This window comes from Scylla paramamosain, chromosome 37 (assembly GCF_035594125.1).
Source record: "Scylla paramamosain isolate STU-SP2022 chromosome 37, ASM3559412v1, whole genome shotgun sequence".
In the NCBI taxonomy this organism is placed as follows: domain Eukaryota; kingdom Metazoa; phylum Arthropoda; class Malacostraca; order Decapoda; family Portunidae; genus Scylla; species Scylla paramamosain.
In genome coordinates, this window is record NC_087187.1 from 2,378,360 (window position 1) to 2,398,479 (window position 20,120).

The following is a 20,120-nucleotide window of genomic DNA, read 5'->3' on the forward strand; positions in this document are numbered from 1 at the left end:
ACGGATGCTGTGAAAGGTAGACCCGTGTAGTTTCCATCAGTGGTTTTCTTGCGTTGAGAGAGAAAGGGAGAGAGAGAGAGTGTGTGTGTTGATGGGCATTTTACATATTGAGTACGGGCGTTTTGTGAGATGATGAGAGAAAATGGATGCTGTGAAAGGTAGACTCGAGTAATTTCTCTCTGAACCTGCGTTGACTGGTGGTGATAGAGGAGGAAGAGAAGCAGGAGGAGGATGTGTTGCTGGTTATCTCCTGTTATTTACACGATGTGCGAAAAATTTTTTGCTATAGATAGGTAGTCTCTCTCTCTCTCTCTCTCTCTCTCTCTCTCTCTCTCTCTCTCTCTCTCTCTCTCTCTCTCTCTCTCTCTAAGAAAGGGAAAACGCCAAAGAAATGTATATACTGGACATTTATTAAGCCATAATTTTGCATAGACAATAAATAACCAACAGAATGATGAATAATGCTATTGTCTTCATGTCAATATAAAAGGTACATATTTACAAACCCTGATTTGGATGTAAATTATGAATAACACTGTCGCTTTATATTAAATAGAAAAAAAATAGTAATATATATATTTACAAATTCAGTCATAAATGTAAATAACGAATAACACTGCTAGTCAATATTAAAAAATGTACTGTATATTTACAAAACGTGTATGTAAATGTAAAAATTATTATTGCTTAAAAACTATATCCTTGAGATGTCATTAGACTATTTTTGTACCAATGGAGCTTGTGGCATTATTTATTGTGGCAGTGGTGAACTATACAAAGGAATACAAAGGGTAGGGTACTCACAAGAAATTATGGGGATTTATTGTTGTATAGTAAGAGAAAGAACTTATAAAGAGAGACCTGATAGATACTTAGACGTGTTTAGTGTGAATGGGAGTGGAGTGTATCGTATATCTTGTCTTATATTCTCCCTTTCTCTCTCTCTTATCAGTTCATGTATTTGTATTCAAGTTCCTTCTCTAGGTTCATATATTCAGTCCATGGCAAGAAAGACTCAGTAATGACAATCCCTCATCAATTAGCACATGGATGAAGGCTGTGTTGTGGCAGGTCGCACACTGCTAGGCTGGGGAGTCATTGAGGGTTGCTGCTTTAGAGGAGGCTGTGGAAAAAGTGTAACTAGGAAAGTGTTTTTATTTCTCATGTATTGTATAGTTGGCCACAGCTTCACACGTTTCACAATGGTATCACTGTTAAAGGTGTCCGCCTGCATATATATAGACTGCATCCTCACTGTGCAATATAGAAAATAGCATACACACATATAATATGGAGAGAGGGCAAAATGTAACACCAGATGCATTATAACACATATTGGGAGTATTGGGACGTCGACACTAAATTGGCCTCCAGTATGACCTCTCTTCTACACGTCACTCTTTTCAGGATCGGCAAATTAGCAGGCATTTTTATTTCCTTTTTGCACCCTTGGCTGATCTGCACACATTATCAACCATATTCACACTCCACTCCATGCTGTCCTGGAGTCTTGTTTCTGTGCAGCATCTCTCCTCAGTCTGCTCTGTCTATACACAATGCTGCATTGGCTCCCTGCAGAACGCCTTGCTGTGGTGCTGTGGTCTGTCAGTGACCTCCTCACACAGACTTAGGAGCATGAGAACATAAGTGGCTGTCTATGGAAACCTATGGAAACTGACAAGTCTTTACAGCAGATCTCCTGAGAACAGCCTTGGTATTTGCTGACAGAGGAACAAGATGGGATGTGAGTCATGGCAAACAACACTCAGCCAGTACTTCTTATTCATCCCTGAGCTTGACTACCTCTCATGGCTCATATTCCCAGCATTCCAGTGAGATGCTTACTTAATCCCTCCATGATGCAGTGTTTCTGGAGCTGCCCAGGTTGTCCTTGTCGGGATGGAGGAAGGCATAGTACCCAATGAGGCAGCACAGGCCCACCATCCACAGCACCTCCACACTGAACACCATCACGGCACGGAACCACACAGACAGGTGGGGCTCCATCTGGTGGCGGAGCATTAGTGTTAGAGAGAGAGGGAAAGGGAGTCTAATTTGCTTGTTCTGGTATACAAGCTCCTTGCAAGATAAAGAATGGAAGAGAAGGAATCACATCTGTTTTTTGTTTAGCATTAACAGGGAGAATTTCATCTGTCTTTTGTTTGGCATCTATACTCCTTGGAAGAAAGGAAGATAAGGAATCAGACATGCCATCCTTGCAAGAGAAAGAAAAGAAGGAATCACATTTGTTTTTTGTTCAGCATATACATTCATCAGGAGAGAAAAAGGGAAGGGAAGAATTTGATCTACCCTCTTTGTTTGGCATCCACATCCTGTAGAAGAAAAGAAGATAAGAAACCAGACATGCCATCTAATCAGACATTTACACACTGCAGCTAAGCACTGTGTATGTTTATGTGTGTGTCTCACCTCCACACACCACACTGAGATCATGGCGGTGTTCTCAATGAGGCAGAAGGCGTAGAAGAAAGCCATGCGGCGACGGGATGGTGAGTCCTTGAGGTTCATGTAGCAGAAGACATGCACCAGGCCCATCACACAGTTGTACAGGAACTCCAGCATTGGCTGTGACTGCCCCTCCTCCTCCCCTGAGCAGAAATTTGTCCCCTGCAAAGAGAATGTGAGGGAAGATAACTCAGTGGTTTCTAAATTGATTATGTTAGAGAATCGGTGGTAAATCAAGTCTTTAGAAATCATGAAATGTTACAATGAATGGTCCTGAATTAAGCCACTCAAATAAACTAACAGTGCAGAGAATGTTGGAGTAAGAACACATATACAGATCAAGATAGACAGAGAACTACAGGAAATATTATAACAAACTATGTAGAATGTGCATTATTAAACACAATTAACCTCCCCCACAATGCAAATCAATACCCAGGAGGTTTGATTCCTGATGAAAGCCTCTCATGGCCACTATATCCCACCTTCACATCAACCTCTCAGTACATGATGCTCCAAGGCAGGACATCACAATAAGCATCCAGTGTTCCTCTTAGATGCTCTCCAGAAGCCTCAAAAATCAGCTCAACACATCTATACAAAAACCACACATGCTTAATAGGGAACAGGTGTGGTTATGATGGCTCACCTGTGCATGTATCCAGGCCACCATGATGAGCCAGTGGGCACCCAACACACAGGCAGTGACAATGGGGAAGGGCATGTGCACTGAGCCATCCTCCCGTAGATGCACTGTGAGGGCCGTCCTTGCCCCCTCTGGTGCCTGAAGGAGGAAGTGTTAGTGTTCACTGGCACTTCACAGCTGAGTCTGTCATCTGTTCTTAATTTATTTGTTATCACATCAGGACTAATTTCAAAGGCCACAGAGTTGAATAGTTGAGCTCTTATCATTGCTCTTCATATTGATAATTCACAATACTTGTTAAACTATCACTAGAAACACCCCCGAAATGCTGTTATTATTTTCTGGGAGTGACATTATGAGCAGTTTTGTTCTATTTTACTATTTTTATGCTCGTAACTGGACTCCTTAACAAAAAAATAAGATCATATGGCTATGGACACACAAATACATACATAGATAGCAGCAAAGGAGCCAATGGCCAGCACGCGGGAGGCCACCATCGCAGCACGCCACATAAGGCAGGTGATGGACGCACAGAACGTCAGCTTCACCTTGCCTGGCACTGACCGCCGCAGCTCCTCCTGATAGGTCACTAAGGACCAGGAGATGGCCGTCACACCCAGCGCTATCTTCCACACCTGCACCGCCGTGGCTGGGGGAGGGAGGGACGGAAATGGCAGGAGGCAGGAGGATTATTAGGAGGACAGGCAGAAGTGGGATAAGACAGAAGGATTATTAGGAAGGGAGGGAGGCAGAAGTGGCATGATACAGAAAGATTATTAAGGAAAGATAGGCAGAAATGAAATGAGACAAAATCATAAGGGATTATTATTAGTACTTGAGGTGTGGGGCACTCCACATGAAGTACCCAGCACCTGCTGTGGCCAGAAGATTGGAGTAGGTGTGGATTAAGGAACACTATCATTGTGAAGGGGGCAGGGAAGACAAGGGGATGTGGAAGAAAAAGAGAGAGGCATTACAAGACAGGAACAAAGACCTTGAGAGTCACCATCATGACACCTACTTAGCAATCCTGTATGGCTGCAAGTAGGAGAAGGAGAGGGAGAGAATAAGGTGTGATTAGGAGGGAGAAGAGTATTGTAGTGTGGAAGAATGGGAGGAAGGGAAGGGAATGGGAAGAGTGAATGTGGAAGAAAAAGAAGAAAGGTGTATAGTGTTTTTAGAAGGGGGCAGAGTGAAGATTTGAAGACTTACTCGTAGCCGATGTACATATAAAACTATACAAGATTTAGTTTTTGTGCTGTTTTATCTTATTTATGTAAGAAGGACACTGGCTAATGGCAACAGAAAGAGCAAAAAACAGGCTGACCAAGAGTGCCAGTCCAAAAAGAAAGGTTAAAAGGATCATGCAAAAATCCTTCTGATAGTGGAGCTTTTCTAGGTAAATTTCAGTGTGGGGATGCAGTGGTGAGAGAAAGAAAAAGAAAGAATATATCGAAGTCATGCATTACGTAATTTCAAGTCACAAACACACATTCCTTGGAGAGACTCACTGTAAGGGGACTCCTGCAGTGTGCCGGTGATGAGCTCAGGGCGCCGGTACAGCAGGAACACTTGGAAGATGAGCTGTGGGGCGTCCTGGAGGAAACTGTGCATCATATCCAGCATGGCAGAGTCCCGTGAGATGACCTAGAGAAGAGAAGGATATTAAGACAACCTGGAGGAGAGAGAAGGAAAAGGATATTGTGATGATCTGAAGGAGAGAAAGAAGAGGATATTGAATAACCAGAAGGAGAGGATATTGAGACAACTTTCCAGGATTAACTTGACAGAGAGGATAGAAGACAGTGAGGAAGAAACAGAGAAATCTGAAAAATGGGCTGTAACTTGCATACCATTTGAAGCACAGCGTAGACCTCCCCTCGTGGCGTCCGTCTCATTATGGCACTGCTCCCTCGCATCATTCCCATCTCCACGTGCTTCCTCTCCTGCCGCATCTTGATCCCGTACTGCAGGATGTCCATGTACCTGCGGGGGGGGGATGTGAAGGTGTGAGGCAGAGGAGTCATTGAGTGGAAGTGATGAGTGAAAGAATGAGAACTTGAGTTGAGGCACTGTAGAAATTAGATACAGCTTCAGTTAAGGCTATGAGGGAATGCCACCTCTCTCAGACCTTGTAAACATACAGTTGCACACGCACCTTACGAGAGGGCCAAGCAGCAAGAGGTGCATCAACACTCGCTGTACCGTGGCACACTTGCCCATCTTGTGCAGCACACTGTACTCCCCAAGGCACTGCTTGTTTTGCGAGTACCACAACAGACTGTTTGCAGAACCCACATGTCACACAGCACCACACATGCCCACAGCCACAGCCATGGGGGAAAAAAGATGAGATGCATTAGTAATTGAGTAACACAGCAGACATTTTGCAGCACCCACACACCACACAGCACCACACACACCCATAGCCACAGTCATGGGGGAAAAACAGAGGAGATGCATTAGTAATTGTTTTTACATGTGTGTTTTTAGATTTGGGTTTTCACGGTCTTCACTAGAAATTATCACCATGGAGAAAAGTGGAGATGCACTGGTAATTGTTCTTATATTTAATTTCTTATTCTCATTTGTCTTAGAAATTATCTCATTTTTTCCCATTTCTATTCTTTAGTGTTTTGTTTTTTTAGTAACATTTATTTCATTTTCACCTTTTTTTTTTATTATTATTATTATTTCATGGCCTGAGAATATTCTGTACCTCAGTGAAGGTTGTTTGTTGTAGTCATGAATTAACCTAATCATACAAGGTAAAAATCTCATAAGCTGATAAGCAGAGGCATGTAAATCACTAAAGGGAGACATGTTTAAGCTGACCTGATAAACGTGGCATTACAGAACAGTAAAAGTAGACTTAACAAAAAAAATTTGAAGGGAAAAGGGTGACATTATGACTCAGGGAGAGATAAGACACAAGGAACGCACGTGATCTTGTGTTTATCTTGTTGGGTAGTGCTTGGTGATCCTTGCCTCCCCTCGTCAGTCAGCCAGCCAGGAGTGGCTTAGTGATTGGTACAATTAAGGTGCCACAATAACTTTCAAGATACTGCACAATCTCTCTCTCTCTCTCTCTCTCTCTCTCTCTCTCTCTCTCTCTCTCTCTCTCTCTCTCTCTCTCTCTCTCTCTCTCTCTCTCTCTCTCTCTCTCTCTCTCTCTCTCTCTCTCTCTCAGTTGTTGTCAGCCAGAGCTCCTTACATAAATAAATATATGAAAAATCAACAAATTAGTTAATTATGTACTTTAAACTCCCTTCATTCACAAACTCTTACTCTTTCCTTGCTCTGAACACCAACAAAGAACAACCATAGCAGTGGAACAGTTAATTATTCATCCCAGTTTAATCTCCCAAAGCACAACCATCGCCGAGAAATAGACAATCATTCATCTCAGTCCGTCATTCACCTTCACCATACGTACATGCTCAGGCTGCCTCACCATCGCTTCGGGAGTGAGAGGTGGTGGTCGCGTCTCACCTGAACAGATTGATGACCACCATTGGGATGAGGATGATGCACAGTGTGATGATGAACCACGTGATGGGCTCAGAGGAAACGTGGATGTTGGTGCTGTCTGTCTGTGCCTGAAAGTTCAATTCACTTTATTTCCACAATTTTAGTAGGTTAATTTTCTAGTCATGTCGAGATAACAGAAAGTAACAAGACTGGAATTAACACGATAAAAGAGAGATAAGGGAGTTGATTTAGAACATGAGAAAATAAGGGAAGCTACAAGAAGCCATCAAGCCTACACGTGGTAGCCCCTGTATAAAATGTTTGCCTAAGCTGAGAGAGAGAGGGGGGGGTATTTACTCCCCTGGCAAACTGAGAGGCATACTGCACCAATAACAGTGAAATGGAAAGAAAGGGGAAGAAACAAGATTATCAGAGAGAGAGAGAGAGAGAGAGAGAGAGAGAGAGAGCACCACCACCATCACCACATACCTGCTGCCACAACACGTACGCCAGCAGACAGTCGGACACAATATCCATCACGAAGAGCACCATGTTGATCACCACGCCCACGGCCCCGCCCACGCCGAAGGAGGCGCGGGCGTGGGGCGGCGGCTCCCTCAGCGACATCTGTGAGAGTACGCATGATTTATTACACACACACACACACACACACACACACTTGTTTGTCTTCAATGTCATATAACCTGTTGCCGTTCCCAGAGAGAGAGAGAGAGAGAGAGAGAGAGAGAATCATAACGCAATTTCATGTTTATTTACTTTCTTCTTATCATTTAAAAACACCAATAAAAAAAAAAATATATATATAGGAATAGAAGGAAGAAAACAGAATAATAGTGATGATATGATATACCGATGAATGATGATAGTGACGATAAGGAGAAGAAACTAATAAAGGATAAAAATTATAATGGTAGTGATGATAAAGCTAAAAAAAAAAAAAAAAAAGAAAACAGCACTCGATAGAATTTGACCTGAAAATTATGATAATGATGATGATGCAAGTTACACATTACGACGCGTAGTTGACACAATACGACCTTAAAAACTGATAGTGATGAATGGCAATAATAATGACAGTGATAATGATGCGTAGTCTCAAATATTATGACACCTAGCTGCTAATATGACAGTAAAAATGTAGTGATGATGACAGTGAATGATGATGATGCAGTGTCAGGTATTGTGACGCGCCCTCAGGTAATAACAGGTAGCCAGGTCACGGTATCTTATCACCTGTTGTCACCTGGTGGGCACGGAGTGGGTATCACGTGTTGGGCGCAATTACTGGTAGAAGCAGGTGTGGAAAGGCAGGTTTGGTTTCGTGGGGAGATAAAATGATGCTAAAAAAAAAAAATAGATAAATAAATGGTGGTGAGTTGATATTTGTGTTGTGTTGTGTTGTCTTTTGATATTGCGTGTGTGTGTGTGTGTGTGTGTTTTTGTTTTCTTATCACGGTTGTTTTTTTATTTGTATATTTGTTTGTTTGTTTATTTCTTTACTTATTTGTCGTGTTTTCTTTGAATGGTTTTGTTTTCGTTTGAGTTTTTACATTCCCTTTACTTGCTTCTCGTAATTATTATTATTACATGCATCTTTATTTCCTAGTCACATCAATGTCTAAGTATTTCTCAATGTAAATCACTTCCTTATCTTCACCTTTCCTTCTCAATCATTTGTTTATTATTTCACACCGATTACTGCCGTGATTTGCAGATGATTCCTTGCGTACATCACTCTTGCCTTGAATTGACACCTTTCACAATTTGTACACTTGTTATTTCCTGACATAGTTCACCCCGTTTGTTCTTTACTCTATGCTTGTTTTATACTTAACTGACGTCTTTGTTTCCCCTTTGACGTTATGGTATTTAATTGTTATTCATTCCGCATCTTTCACGTGCACCAAGATTCTTTTCCTACTTCGTATGCTTCACCATGTCTGTTATTTATGTCTCTCTTTTATTATTATTATCATCATCTCTTTCACCTTTACCTTACCCCTTGTCCTCCCTCACAAAGACTTTATATCACTATTATTATTATCATTTTATTTTTTTCAGTGCGGTATTTAGATCACAACACACACTTAACCTTCCTGTCAGTTGCAGCTCCTGTCCAGCCACTTCCCCGTCCACCTCCTTACCTCACACGAATTCACCACACGCTTACTCCTCCCTATCTGCCTTTCACTTTCCTATGGTGAGGGAGATGATGCTTTCAGGATGTCGAGAAGGGGCAGCAGAAGGAAGGGTGTAGAGAGATGGTGTTGTGAGAGAGGAATAGATGGGTAAGGGTGTAGAGATGTGAAGGGGCGTGTGTCTGAGTTTGAAGATGTCTGTTGTGCGTTTTCTTCGTCACCTGTTGAAGGGACACCTGTTGTAGTGCTTTGACTGGGAGTTTTTGTATTAGTGTTTTTATTTAATGTACACGCACGCACACATGTACGCAAAGGTAGTGATGGTGGTGTAGTGAAAGAGTAAGCAAGTTTGTGGTTATGCCGTGTGGTGTATCATATGAAGAAGACAGTATGCTAAGGCTGTGATGATGCAGATGTTACGTAAAGAGATGCACTACACGCAGGCTGGCAAACAGGTGATACAGGGGGGATATTACGCTGGGTATATGTAGCAGAGAGAGTGACACATAAACACACATAAGCACACACCCGTCCCTTTCACAGTCTCGTGGTAAACTGACGCCACTCACCAGAGCACAGACCAGTCCCGCCGCTCACTCCCAGGTAACCCACCCTGTCCCACCCAATCTTACCTGGCCATTCCCCCACCGTCCCTCCCCTATGTGCATCCCCCTCCCAGCTACCTGAGGACGCGGGCATGCTCTGGGAGGCAAGGAGGGAGGGAGAGGGGGAGGTAAGGGAGGTTGAGAAAGAGGGGTGACTATAATGATATTTTGTGTTGAGAAGTGCATTATTGTTGTTGTTGTGCCTTGTTGGTGTGTTTTATTTTATTTTTATACTTCTCGTTCTTCTACTACTACTACTACTACTACTACTATCGCTAGGTATCTTCACGTTGGTCTATTTTAAGAAATTTGTGATAACGTCAACTTGTATCATTCCTCGTAGCGATATTTCTTTTCATATTTACCTTCCTTACTTTTTTAACTTGTTTCTATAGACAGGGTAAAGCAACAAGCAACCTTCGCGTCTTGGTAACATCTTTTTAAAGTAGGAGGGATAGTGCACTGGACAAAACAAATAACTCTTGCTAATGTCCGTCTCAAGTAGGAGGGATAGACAGAGACAACTTTGCTAATTAGTACAAATTTAGTTTCCTACCTGTACAGAAAGGTAGACAGAGAAAACCTTGCTAACTAGTACAAATTTTAGATCCCTGCCTGCACATCACAAACGAGGAAAAGAAAGGTTTGCACGAAGGGGTGACTCAGATGACAGGAAATGCTCGTACTACCTGCACTTATTATCGAACGCGTGGGAAGGAACAGGACGGGCTGGAAAGAAACAAACTGACCACTTAGTAAAATATTAAACGCAGGGAAAGGGACGAAGTGGAGTGGAAAGAACTAAAACTGACGGGAAATAGAGTTTAACACAATGACTAAGCAGGATGGAAGGGACGGAATGGGCTGGAAACACGAATTATTACTAAACTGTTTATAATCGTGTTAGAATTGATGGGATGGATTGAACGAGATTTAAGACTGACTGAAAAACAACTCAAACCTTTAATAAACACGATAGAAATGATGAAATGACCTGAAGGGGACTTGAATTAACTGGAAACAACTTAAACCATCATTGAACGTTTTGGAAAGGTTGGGATGGACTGGAAAACTGGAAATGGACTGGAAACAAACACGTACTATACTCGTTGAAAAGGACGAGGTACACTGAAATAAACCACTACAACAATGATGGGAAAAGTAGGGAAAAGTAAACATATATAACGTACTTAATATTGGAAGCGTGATGAGGAGAAAGGCGGAACGGAAGGAAGAGGAAGCGGAAAATGAAATGAGCGCGCTAAGTTAGCAAACAGTAAACCGCGCTGCCCGATACAAGAATAGCGCGTAATGATTGATGCCTTGCTGTGAACATTTTTGTGGCTTCATTATCACAGTAAACGCGGAGAAAATGACATGGTAGTGCGTAGATATCACCTTGAACCATATTTTGAAACACTTCTGCGCCGCATCTTCACTACCTGCAAAATGTTGTAGTGAAAGTTACACGGGTATTTGAGGATGTCTTTTTTTACGTCCCTAGTGATAGATTAACAAGATCTCCACATTATTAACAGGAGAAAAATTAATATGTAACTGAAAAGCACGGAATTAACCTCAAACGAACAGAAAAAAAAAAAAGAAAGATAAGCCATACTGTGAGTCATATCATCACTACAGTATGACATGGCGGTACATTTAACTCTTCAAAGAACTGACAGACTCAAGAGATTTAGTTTTGTACCCCTTATCTTACCGGCACGATTCGCTTTTCTTTTTTTTTTCTTTTTCTTTTTTTTCTTTCTTTTTTTTTCCGCGAGAAACCTGAATACCCCGCATGCTATGAGAGGCGTTAAATCCCTGTGTGATTCTCTCTTTTTTTACGCTAGACGACTTGCATACGTACCCTGCTTGCCATGAGGGGTGTTGGATCTCCTGCTTCCATGGTGGCGAAGAGGAGGAGTCTTAGGAAGTGTTTTTATGGTCCTCAAACTATTAATTTCCTCCCGTCACTCTTCATTTGGGTGCCACACGTGTTTGTTTCTCCCCTGAGCCACTTAGTCATTCATGTTTTCCTTCCTCTTTACCTGTCACTGTTAATTTCTTTCCGTCTCTCTTCATTGAGGTATCGCACGTGTTTTTTTTTCCCTTGAGCCAAAAAATCATCCATATTTTTTTTCCTTCCTCTCCACCTTTCACTAGTAATTTAGTCCCTGTTAACTTAATGTCACTGTTAACTTCTTCACGTCACTTCTTATCTGCAAATCTCCTTTCTTTGTTATTTTTTTTTCTATACCTTGAACAAACAGTCATTCATATTTTCCTTCCTCTCCACCTTTGTCACACTTAACTTCCTTCAGTCACTCTTCATTGGGGAACTGAATTTTCATTTTTTTTTTCCTCTAATGATCCTCAAGCCTTGAAGAAACAAAATTAACTTGATATTCTTTCGTTTCTCTTGATCCTTCTGTCTTTCCAAACTTTTTTTTTCACACTTTTGAATGCTAGCGGGTGACCACAGCAATAAACGGGCTAGAAATATGAGTTTCAAGTATTCATATTCTTCCTTACCACACGAGCATCTGCCATTCACATAATCCTTCCGCCTTATCTCCTCAAACGCTCCTCTCCGGTTTGAACTGCAGAATTAACCTTGTGTTTGCGCCTACCTGGAGAGATCCGGCTTCCTCTGCGCATGTCACTTCAAATATCACAAATCTGTAATCTTTCGGAGGTGTTCTCGAAATCCTTATCCTCTTCTTCATTTTTCCTTGGTGAATATTCCCCTTTTCTCGCTTTATTTATTTATTTTTTTTTTTGTTCGTATGTGTCCTTTCTTATTTTCCTCTTCTTTCATTCGTGTTCCTCTTCATCTCCCTATTCCTTCCTGTGCACTCATCTTCCTCATCTTCCCCCTTGTGCTTTCATCTTCCTCTTCCTTCTTCTCTTTCTCATCCTCCTCTTCCTCTATATGCTTCCCTGTTCCTCATGTTCAGTTCCTTCCTTCTTAATTCATCCTTCTTCCTTACCTTCCTGTTTCTCCGAATGTAACTTCCTCCTCGCTTTCCTCTTCCTTTGTATGTAGCTTCTCCCCTTCCCCTTAATCGAGTTGAAAGATGCTATCACAGTTCTTTCTCCGTATATAGTAATTTCTCTTCCTTACTTTCCTCTCTTCCTCTCTTCCTCGGGTACAAAAATTCCCTCACTCATTCACACTGACACATTTTCCCCCACCGTCCAAGCTCACAGTTCAGTTATACTCAGAGGGAGTGTTTTCCCTTCCCCAGGTAACGCAGAACAGCCCGGCGTGGCGTGCATGTCTTCTGGGAGATAAGGAAGCCGTGATAAGGAGATAAGCTATATAGAACACGCTCAAATGGCAACACTGAACGACGGCAGGCACTGAGGAACACTGAGGACCGGGGATTGACACACACACACACACACACACATGCATACGTACACACTGGTCTCTTCTACGTGTCATGAGTTTGAACATTTGTGTAAGCAGGTTCTCTCTCTCTCTCTCTCTCTCTCTCTCTCTCTCTCTCTCTCTCTCTCTCTCTCTCTCTCTCTCTCTCTCTCTCTCTCTCTCTCTCTCTCTCTCTCTCTCTCTCTCTCTCTCTCTCTCAGGAAAAACAAAAGCCCGTATGTCAGTCGTAAATGGCCCATCTCTTCCTTATTACAAGTGACAGGGAAGGGAAGATGTGCAACACGGTACGACAGTTTTGTTGTTTTGTACGACGTCTAACACGGAACACACCCCACCCTAATAAATACTTTTGAAGTCTTTTGTTGGGGTATGATAATTATTACTCTGAAGATTCTTACTTGTGTTATTTATGTGTGTTCGGTGTGTATATGGATATTTTTTTGTTTTTTTTATTTTTTTCTTTGTTTTATTTTCAGTCATTATTATTATTACTTTTTATTGTTTTGTTTCGTTTTCTTTATAAAGATTCTCTCTCTCTCTCTCTCTCTCTCTCTCTCTCTCTCTCTCTCTCTCTCTCTCTCTCTCTCTCTCTCTCTCTCTCTCTCTCTCTCTCTCTCTCTCTCTCTCTCGTGATGGATGGAATGAGATGGGCGGAGTAACAACTGGTACCGTCTTATATATACAGGAAATGGGTGTTTGGAGAGAGAGAGAGAGAGAGAGAGAGAGAGAGAGAGAGAGAGAGAGAGAGAGAGAGAGACTTAAATACATAAATACATAAATTAAAACAAAAAAATATATATGATTGATTTCTTATACCATGTTAGAGTTTTCCCAATAGCACACACACACACACACACACACACACACACACATACATACATACATACATACATACATACATACATACATACATACACATACCCGCACTCGTGGCCGGCGCGAGTCCTGCACGAGGTCAAGGTTGGAAGAGGACATCCATAGGTGAATAACAGTCTTGTGTAGCGGCATCGTGACCCCACACCTGTTGACACCTGCCCTGGCACACCTGTCCGCCGCTGTGTGTGTGTGTGGTCACCTGCAAGATTAGGATGCTACGATTATTATTATTATTATTACTATTATTATTATTATTATTATTATTATTATTATTATTATTATTATTATTGTTGTTGTTGTTGTAGTTGTTCTTACCAAACGCGGTATTAGTTTAGTCTTGAAACTCGTACAAATATACTTTTTTTTTTCGTCGTATAGTCACCGCAGTTCCGTTATTTTCACGCTCATGTTTACGCATATTCAATGGAAATTCATTAATTCTTTCTTTCAGAGTTTTCACGTTATACTTTTAACTCTCTCTCTCTCTCTCTCTCTCTCTCTCTCTCTCTCTCTCTCTCTCTCTCTCTCTCTCTCTCTCTCTCTCTCTCTCTCTCTCTCTCTCTCTCTCTCTCTCTCTCTCTCTCTCTCTCTCTCTCTCTCTTTAACAGAATCAACACTTGTTCCCAACTTTTACACTTCATACCAACTAGCGAATAGATTCTTTCGTTTGTTGCACAGAGGACTATTAATTCCTAGTGCTTTTACGTTCCACTTTTTAAACGCAATCTTTTCCTTTCCTTTTTAATTCAATCAGCTTTATTATTATTATTGTCTTTCTTTCAGTTTCCACACTTACACTGACACCTCCCAATTAAAACATTCGTTGATGTGTTATACGAGAGACTTACAACGCCACAGCAGTCTTACAAGCGATATACTCCCACAGGACACAGCTGTTCACCACGAGAGCTTGACGTTTGAACTGATTGCCTGCTGTGTGGTGGAGGAGGAAGTAAAGGGTTTTCTCTCCTTACCTCCTGACGCCCTTCCCTCCTTTCCACTCCTCCTCCACCTCGCCACATTCACCTGTTGCTAATAAGGAGTCATTATGTTAATTATTTTTACCTGGTTGTTTCCTGTGATGCTTTCCCGTGTGTAAGATGGTGATGGTGGTAGTGGTGGTGGTGTTACTGTTGTTGTTTTTGTTGTTGTTGTTGTTATGTTCGTTTTTTTATTATTATTATTACGATTTCTTCTTCCCTTTTTTTTTTCTTTCGTTTTCTTCTCGATTTTCTGCTTTTTCTCCTGTCTCATCTTTATCTTCTGTTTTAACCTCCCTCCTTTATTCTCTTGCTCCTCCTCCTCCTCCTCCTCCTCCTCGATTTAAAATTGATAGTTATTTTTCTTTCTTTGTTCCTTTTCCATTTTGTGTGATTATTGGAGATAAATTGTATAGTTATTGGTGTGAATAGAAGGAAAACTGGAAAAAGTAATAATAATTCACATAACTGGTATCTTTGTGTGTGTGTGTGTGTGTGTGTGTCGCTATTGTTTATTTCTTTTATCATCTCTCATCATTATCTTCCTTTCATCCAACTTTCTCCCGCCCCTCCTTGCCTTCCTGTCTTTCTTCCCTCTTTATTGCATCCTTTCCCCCCCTTATTCATTCTTATCTCCCATTTTCCAGCCCATTCCATGCCTTCTTTTATGCCTTCCTCTTCCTTTCGGCCGTTCTTAAGTGACTGGCACCTCAGTGGGCCTTTCCTTCGTTCTTCTTGTTTCCCTAGGCCAGTACCCCTCTTACATATAAAAAAAACATTAAAGAGTACATTCAACATCAATAACCAGTACATTTAGCATCAATAACGAGTACATTTAACGTCAATAACACCCAATCCTTCCTTCCTTCGCCAGGTATGCTCGGGTGGAGGCGCTGCTGGAGGCGTGGGAAGGTCTCAACATCTCCAACGGGCCGAGTCTGTTGCGAGAGTTGGCCCTGCCCCACCGCCCTCACGAGAGCCTGTGCCTGCGAGACCTGGCCGCCGCGCTGGAGTCTGAGTGCCAGCTGTCCGAAGAGGAGGGCACCGGGGGGAGGGTGACGCTCCTGCAGATGGCGCTGCTTACGTACCTGCATGAGATTAAGTTCCTCAGGTAAGTTAGTCGTAACTAGTGTGTCTTGTTGTTTTTGTTGTTGTTCTTGCTCTTTTCTTTCTGTTCTTCTTCTTCTTATTATTATTATTATTATTATTATTATTTTTATTATTATTATTATTATTGTAGTTAACCATTTCACTGCTAGATATTTCCTTCCTTAGACGTTTCTTTCCCATAACCACCCATGACATTTTAGACACTTCACTGTATACCACCACTGTCTCTTATTTAGTTCTGTAGCTAAGAGGAGGTGGGAAGGTGGACTATGACAGTGAAAAGACTTCAAGACATGCAAGTTGATATTGTTGTCATTCCAGGTACAGTATTTTGAGGCATTATACAGGTGTCAAGGCATGTGGGCAGGTGTACTAAGGTGTATGTATCACTTCTGAACTGTGATGTGCAGGTTGAGTGTGGAGGCAGCTCGAGGAGAGAGGGACAAGCTCAAACAAGATCTTGGGGAGGCAAACCAGCGTGTGGCTCTCTTGGCGCAGGACCTGGATGACCACAATGCACGGATGGAGGCAGCCTCTCACCTCCAGCTGCAGTGAGTGTGTGTGTGTGTGTGTGTGTGTGTGTGTGTGAAATACAGAGATCAACAGTGCCCCCATTCACACTATTCCTCCCTTACCTCAAACCTTCACATCCTTCTCTCCCATTCATACTGTAGCTCCTCTTAAACTCTACACATATTACAGTGAATAATAAGAGATAACAACAGTGCCCCATTCACACTATTCCTTCATTTCCTCATCCCCTTTACATCTCTCTCCCTTATCCTTACTGTACCTTCACTTGAACTATACACAACCATACCAATAGATTATAATAGGATCTTCTTTCTCTTCTCTGTATTTAGTATAGTGAAATTAATTTGCTAAAGAACCTAAGATGTATTGTTTGAAATCCCATGTAAGAACCTAAAGATGTACAGTTTAAGATCCCTTGTAAGAACCTGAAGATGCACTGTTTAAAATCCTACGTAATCCCTTTGTAATTGTTTGTAAACACCCCCTCATCCGCACACAGGGAGCTGGAGCGACAGTACAAAGAGCAGGTGAGGGAGCTGCAGGAGGCTGTGGTTGGAGAGCGCGAGGCAGCGAGGGAGCAGGTGTCAGCGGCAGCCAAGGAGCTTCATGCACACAACTCACACCTGCAGGAGGAGGACTCAAGACTCAAAGCTGCCCTCGCTGCCCTCACTGCGGTATGTCTGAGCACCTGATATGTGGGTGATGGGCTGTGTTCACCTGTTGTGTTAGTTGTATTTGTTTTGTATGTACAGTTTGGTCTAATCACACTTTATCTCTGTTTCTCTGGCTCCGTCTCTCTCTTTATCTGTCCCTGTCTCCACCTCTTCCTCCCTCCATGTAATGCACAACACTTCCTGCAGGACATGAAACGGCTGGAGGCAGAGAACCTGGAGCTGAGTGGAAAGCTGCAGGAGGCTGAGCGGCAGCTGTTGCAGATGGAGAGACAAGTAGCAGATCTGCACATCCTCAAGACAAAGGTGTGTTACAACTCAGGGGGTTGCTGGTGTTCTCAAGGTCTTGTTTGTTGTTTATTACTGCCACTATTACTTTTTATGATCAATTTTTTCTTGCTGCTACCTTTATGATAACTTAGATTTATTCATAACCCAAATTCTGCACTTGCAAACTTGAACTTAGATTATTTTATTGATAATGTCTGAAAATTGTGAATTATTTCACTACCACCACCACCACTACCACAGATAGCGGAGTATGAGTCGGAGGGTCCCCGGGAGGAACAGTACCGGCGCGTGGTGGAGCAGCTGCAGCGGGTGGTGGCTGAGAACCAGCAGCTGAGGGATAGTAATGATGAGCTACTTTCCCAGCTGGACTCACTGCCCCTTCGCCTGCCCTCCGCCCGTGCCAGGTGAGCCAACACGGAAGAGTTGATGGACTGGAGAGGTAAAATACAGAAAAACTAATTGATGATGAGGAAAGAGATTGATGGGAATAGACATCTTATTGCCCACGGCTTCAATGATGCAGTTTGTCACATTCATTTGAAGAATTTTTTGTTAATGTAACTTAACTTCTTCTATATGACTCAGACATTCCCTTAGGTCTCATGATTCTGCAATTTTGCCTCATATTAAGCTTGAGAATTCATTGAAATTACGCTCTGGAATTTAAACTAGTCATATTAAGCTTGAGGAAGTGTACAAAATTATTAAGAAATATTCCTCTATCACACATCTATTTAGAAAAGCTCACTAATAAAGACCACCTTACTCCCATCTCCCTCTAGTGACAAGGAGAACAGCCTGGACGGGTCTTGCCTGGGGGATTACATGGACCCTCCTGTGGGGCTGCCGGCACCCGTCAAGCGGCGCGGCTCAAGTAGCAATGGGTCAGGGGAGGACAGCTGTGAGGAGGAGAGCCCGCGGTGCAGCAAAGTGAGGCGGTGCAGCAAGGGACCAAATGTGCACTATGTTGATGTCGGATGTGAGTTATCTGCTGTTTCTTGTGATGTTGTTTGGATGTGAGTTGATTTAATGTGTTCTGTGTGTGTGTGGTTTTGTCTAGTGATGTGTTGACTGATTGACTGATTGAGTGGTTCAGTTTTGTTGATTATAATGGTGTTTTTAGTGATCTTTTGGCTTTTATAATGATTTGGTTTATCAGGTCTTATTAAGTGAGTGGTTTATTGGTTTTATTGAGTGGTTCATTATATTGGTTTTTGATTAGTTTAGGAATTGATTGTATCTTTTATAGAGAGGTTCATTGTTTTGATTACTAGTCTGTCACCTTCATTTTTGTCAGTAACCAACACCTTTAGTGGTCCAATCTTTATATTGATTAGTAGTATATCAGTTTTCATATTAATTAATTAATTGGCCATATAATATTAGGTTATACTGTATGTATTATTTTCTATAGGTGATGAAGCAAGCATGGCTCATCTCAGTGTAAGGTAAGTACATTTAATCATATCTACCTCAAGCTCCTGGTTACCTGACTCTCTCCTTGCAGCGTATGATGAGTCCTTCTTCGACACCAGCATGAGCAGCCTCCTGAAGGGCTCCCCGGTGCCCTCCTCCCACCCTGATGTCATCTCCAGTGCTGTGGAAGACACAGGGACCAAGCCTTCACTTTGCAGCTTGGACCAGAGTGTTAGTCACGGAAGCTAGACTTCATGTGGATCTCAGCACCACAATTTTCATTTCAAGAATTTTTTTTAGATTTTCATTTCAAGAATTTTTTTAGTAATGTAACTTAACCTCTTCTACATGACTCAGTTTCCCTTAGGTCTCATGATTCTGCAGTTTTGTCCCATCATCCCCATCCTTTTTTCCTGTACACTTTCCATTTCTGCCATCACACAAACTTGTTCCCACTGCCTACAGGAGACAGAAGCCCGAGCCGTGAGGGACGAGGCGGAGCACATTAGCATGCACCAACAAATCACCAGGGAGCTGAAGAAGGTGTGTACATATTTTGATCATAACTGTCAACCACACTGCCCAGCTTCTAATCCATATTACAATAGAATTCAACATACATCATTCCTTTTTGGAATGGACTCAGTAATCAGATTGTTAATGCTGAGTCACTTGGGAGCCTTAAAAGATTAGACAAATGTATGGATGTGGATAGCAGATGGAAATAGGTAGGCATGTTCTATAGTGGGACTGCCACATGTAGGCCTGATGGCTTCTTGCAGATTCCTTAATTTTTCCATATTCTTACAAAATAAATCCCCTCAGGTGTTTGACCGCGTGAAGGACAGTGTGAGGGAGGAATACAAGCATGATGCCCTCAGACCCCTCACCCCAAGGGACCACCCCATTGCCCTGGCCACAAGAGAGGTGAGTCAAGGGAATACAAGGCTTAGAATATCACTGGACTTCTCAGATATTTGGCTAGGAAGAAAGGGGATATTTGGCTAAGAAGAAAAGGGACATTTGGCTGAGAAGGAAAAGGATATTTGGCTGAGAAGAAAGGGGATATTTGGCTGAGAAGAAAGGAGACATTTGGCTAAGAAGATAGGGGACATTTGGCTAAGAAGAAAGGGGATATTTGGCTAAGAAGAAAGGGGACATTTGCCTAAGAAGAGAGGCTTTGTTTGGGACGAAATACAGTGGTGTGACGTATGACAAGTGGCTATTATAGTGTTGCTTTTTTTTAGAGGGAGAGCTGGAGTATGGAGTGTGAAGGGTACATATCATACTGCAACTCATACTGTTGTTTACGAGGGAGTGTGATGGATTGCAGGTGAAGTGGAGTGCAGAGGTGATTTACATTTACATTACTGTTCTTTAGAGAGAATTTGATGGATTGCAATGGTGTGGAGTGTGGAAATGATAATGGTACTGTTGTTTAGAAGGTAATGTGATGTTGGAGGAAATTTGGTAGATTGCAGTGATGTAGAGTGCAGAA

At 42.1% G+C, this 20,120-nt stretch overlaps 2 protein-coding genes across 12 annotated transcripts in view; one reads left to right on the plus strand and one right to left on the minus strand.

The window, feature by feature from the left end:
* Nucleotides 1–20,120, plus strand: part of LOC135091323 (ninein-like protein) — a 68,025-nt gene that overhangs the window by 38,321 nt on the left and 9,584 nt on the right. For all 9 annotated transcript variants that reach the window (XM_063988856.1, XM_063988853.1, XM_063988855.1 and 6 more), the window contains 9 exons: nt 15,475–15,711; nt 16,121–16,261; nt 16,744–16,918; nt 17,105–17,221; nt 17,447–17,610; nt 17,989–18,185; nt 18,714–18,853; nt 19,088–19,165; nt 19,448–19,549. In XM_063988856.1, coding sequence (XP_063844926.1) covers nt 15,475–15,711; nt 16,121–16,261; nt 16,744–16,918; nt 17,105–17,221; nt 17,447–17,610; nt 17,989–18,185; nt 18,714–18,853; nt 19,088–19,165; nt 19,448–19,549 — 1,351 coding nt within the window. The remainder of the gene's footprint in view (nt 1–15,474; nt 15,712–16,120; nt 16,262–16,743; nt 16,919–17,104; nt 17,222–17,446; nt 17,611–17,988; nt 18,186–18,713; nt 18,854–19,087; nt 19,166–19,447; nt 19,550–20,120) is intronic.
* On the minus strand, nt 397–13,802 carry LOC135091327 (XK-related protein 6-like). 3 transcript variants are annotated; one of them, XM_063988866.1, is made up of 10 exons: nt 13,666–13,802; nt 7,076–7,213; nt 6,608–6,714; nt 5,274–5,396; nt 4,969–5,101; nt 4,627–4,762; nt 3,565–3,764; nt 3,116–3,250; nt 2,431–2,628; nt 397–2,007 (listed from the first exon to the last, which is right to left on the minus strand). In XM_063988866.1, the coding sequence occupies exons 1-10, from the start codon at nt 13,750–13,752 to the stop codon at nt 1,846–1,848; spliced, it is 1,419 nt and encodes a 472-aa protein (XP_063844936.1). In that variant the 5' UTR covers nt 13,753–13,802; the 3' UTR covers nt 397–1,845. The 3 variants fall into 3 exon arrangements, with proteins under 3 accessions (XP_063844936.1, XP_063844937.1, XP_063844938.1); XM_063988867.1 differs by lacking the exon at nt 13,666–13,802 and adding an exon at nt 11,218–12,724; XM_063988868.1 differs by lacking the exon at nt 13,666–13,802 and adding an exon at nt 9,274–9,326.